The sequence below is a fragment of the Austrofundulus limnaeus genome, unplaced genomic scaffold (genome assembly GCF_001266775.1).
Source record: "Austrofundulus limnaeus strain Quisiro unplaced genomic scaffold, Austrofundulus_limnaeus-1.0 Scaffold958, whole genome shotgun sequence".
NCBI classification, from domain to species: Eukaryota; Metazoa; Chordata; class Actinopteri; order Cyprinodontiformes; family Rivulidae; genus Austrofundulus; species Austrofundulus limnaeus.
In genome coordinates, this window is record NW_013953360.1 from 67,729 (window position 1) to 70,841 (window position 3,113).

The following is a 3,113-nucleotide window of genomic DNA, read 5'->3' on the forward strand; positions in this document are numbered from 1 at the left end:
ACTGTGTACTTTGACTAAGAACATGGACACAGTGTGTAGTGTTATGACAAGACTATACTGTGTACTTGTGTGTAGTGGTGGTAAGAGTTATTGTGTATTTACCATTATCTAGGTAAACTGGTCAATATATTGTGATACTGATTTTAGGCCATATCGCCCAGCTCTAGATGAAGGGATGGAGGAAGGGATGGATGAAGGGATGGATGAAGGGATGGAATAGATGGATGTGTGGCAGGAAAAATAGTGGGTGAGTTGTGTTAAAGTTAATAAACTATTAATCAGTGATGATTAGATGAGAAGTTATTAAAAGTTTTTTAAACTTTTAATTCAAAGAAATTTAACCAAATCTATAAAGTGTGATAATAATTTATACAGGAAGTCCACAGAATGACAGTGTAATCCTCACAGTCCATTCTGTAGGCTAAACTGAGCTCAGTTTAAACCTGAGACGAACCCTAAAATTAATTTCTAACAAATCCTTTGATCCTCTAAAGACCACCAGCCTAAACAACATGTGCGATTCTGACAAAACAGTAAAGACTGAAGTGAAAAACAAACACAATCTGATGAATTTGTGAGTCTGTGTGTGTGCTGCCACCATGTGGTAGAGTGTGAAATCTTTTCTAACAGGGTTTTATTATCAGACTGAGCTGCTGAGAGAAACATTTAGAAAAATTGTGAAACTAAAATGCTAACTAAGAAAAGTTATTTTTGATGGCAGATGTTCAAACTGACAGAAGTAAAAAGGAGACATACAGACGTCTAACATCAGTAAACTTTTCAGACCTACACAGAACCTCCTCACATTATCAGACAGACTAACTGGGTCAAACAGTAAAATCAGAGTGAGATCAATTTGAAGTTTTTGTTTGTGTAAAATCCTACCAGCATCATCTGCTGAAGCCTCCTGAACCCTGTTTAAAAGCTGTGAAAAGGTCTCTGTCAGCTCTGCCTGTTGGTATTCAGCTCAGGTCCACTGGTTGGTCCAGACTGACCGAGGCCAACAACAGCTCTTTGATTCTAAGAAGCCTCACAGTTTGGATCAGAACCTTCAGATGGGACTCACCTGGTGTTGCTGCTGAGAGACGGGACTGAGGTTGCCTTCCGGAAACCCTCCTTCAGAATAGAGTGATGCCAGGACTCCTTCTCCAACCTGGACCGGACCGAAGGGCTAGGGTCGTCCTTGAAGCCTCCGGACCCAGGAGTGTTGAGGGTGATTTCAGAACGAGACGTTGCTGAGTGGGCCAACGGTTCTGAATGGGCCAGCGTGGCGAAACTGAGCTCGATGATCTGCTTGGCGCTCTCACAGATCTGACTCTGAACACAGAAATGAATCCATCTCAACTCCTGAACATTCAGTCCAGTTGTTCTCTCATCAGTCTGTCCTACCTGGATCTCTGGGGTCAGAGTTGGCAGGTCAAACGTGAACACAGACGTAGATCCAGAGGTCAGCAGGTCCACACTGTCCAGGCTGCTGTATGAGGTACCTTTGGCTCGGTGTGACTCCATGATGTTCTCAAAGTGCCGGCTGAAGGAGTCCAGGTTGCTGTCAGAAGGCCGGCGAGGACTGCCAATGGAAATTGGAGACTTGAGGCCTCCATGGGTGTCCGATGATGGCTCTAATGTTCTATTAAACAAAAATACACTGGACTTTATGAGCTGCTCTTCCACAACAAGAAGAGTATAACTAGTACATAATTTTACTAATAACAACAGGTCCAACAGGAAGTGAATTACTGTATTTATTCCTGTGTAATATGATCTCATGTATAATATGATCTCATGTATATGATCTCATGTATAATANCTTCTTCTGGTGTTCCATTCAGTTTGATAAAAATTTTACAGTTTGAAGTCCAGGTATGTTGAATTTTTTTCTGCTTCTTGAGATAACGTGCTTTTTTGGCAATGTCAGCATTGTGCTTTGTCAGGTGTTCTCAGAGTGAAACTGTTCTGTAACTCCCACTGTGGAGGTGAGCAGCACCTTGTGATCATGAAGCCGCTGCATGATCAAAGCATGAGCGAGCCTGTCTCAGGATTGCCAAATAAAAACATACAAAAAAATAAATAAATTTTTTGCCGCTATTTTCCCGTGCATATTTTCACCAAACACAACACACACCTTATCTTACWACACTCTCACTCAGCATATGTGACTGACTGAGTCATATATATTAGAGATGGGATAAATGGTTCTTTGAAGGGATCTGGATCTTGGGGAGCCGTTTGTTTCATAGAGCCGTTCAAATGAGCCGTTYGATTTTGAACGTATAACGTCATTACTTAGCCGTACATAATGATGTCATGCTGTCACGTGGGTGGAACCATGTGTTTGCCAAGCGGAACCCCCCCTTCCCCTTTTACCGTGAGCTTCTGTACTCCACAACGCCACCTATTTTGCGTGAAAAAGCCAAGCGGGAGCGATTTAAGTATGAAAAAAATAAAGATTACATGAGGAATAAAAGTTTTAAACTACAAATGGCTCGTTACTGCCCGCGATTCGGCTCCTACCGTTTGTTGTAAAGAGCCGTTCAAAAGATTCGAATCGTTCGCGAACGTCACATCTCTAATATATATATTACATTAGGGGTGTAAGAAAATATCGATACACTGAAATATTGCGATATTTCATTTCCCGATATTGTATCGATATTCTAAAGCCCTGTATCGATTTTTAATTAAGVTTTAAAATGTCAACCTTCTTGCCAGCCATTCATTTTTATGTTGTAGTTCAGCCTTTGACCACTAGTTGGCAGCAGTGAGCCAGCCATTTGGCTCCTCTACCTCTTGAGCGCCAGAGAGTAAGGGTAGCATTAGCATTGTAAGTAAACATTAGCTTTTCTTAGTTTTTAGTTTTTAATAGAATTTTTGGACAAAAAAAATCGCAATATATCGCAATATATTGCCTTGCTTACAGTATCGCAATATATCAGGATATATCGTATCGTGACCCCTCTGTTATGATATGTATCGTATCACCAAATTCTTGCCAATACACAGCCCTAATAGTTACTAGCATTTCTTACTTAATGGAAACACCGCAATTGCAAAATAGGGTTGGGCATAATTGTATCGTGTGTGATTAATCGTCAGAAAAACATTAATCGATTAAT

The 3,113-nt window shown here is 40.8% G+C and overlaps 1 protein-coding gene across 1 annotated transcript; it reads right to left on the bottom strand.

Moving 5' to 3' along the window:
- Positions 1-1,066: 1,066 nt before the first annotated feature.
- On the bottom strand, positions 1,067-1,627 carry LOC106533503 (PH and SEC7 domain-containing protein 1; the record flags this gene model as incomplete). Its single annotated transcript, XM_014029835.1, is given in 2 exon segments — positions 1,067-1,317; positions 1,390-1,627. Coding segments are annotated over 2 exon segments (489 nt in total), but the record flags the coding sequence as incomplete, so codon positions are not given.
- Between the last annotated feature and the right edge of the window lie 1,486 nt (positions 1,628-3,113).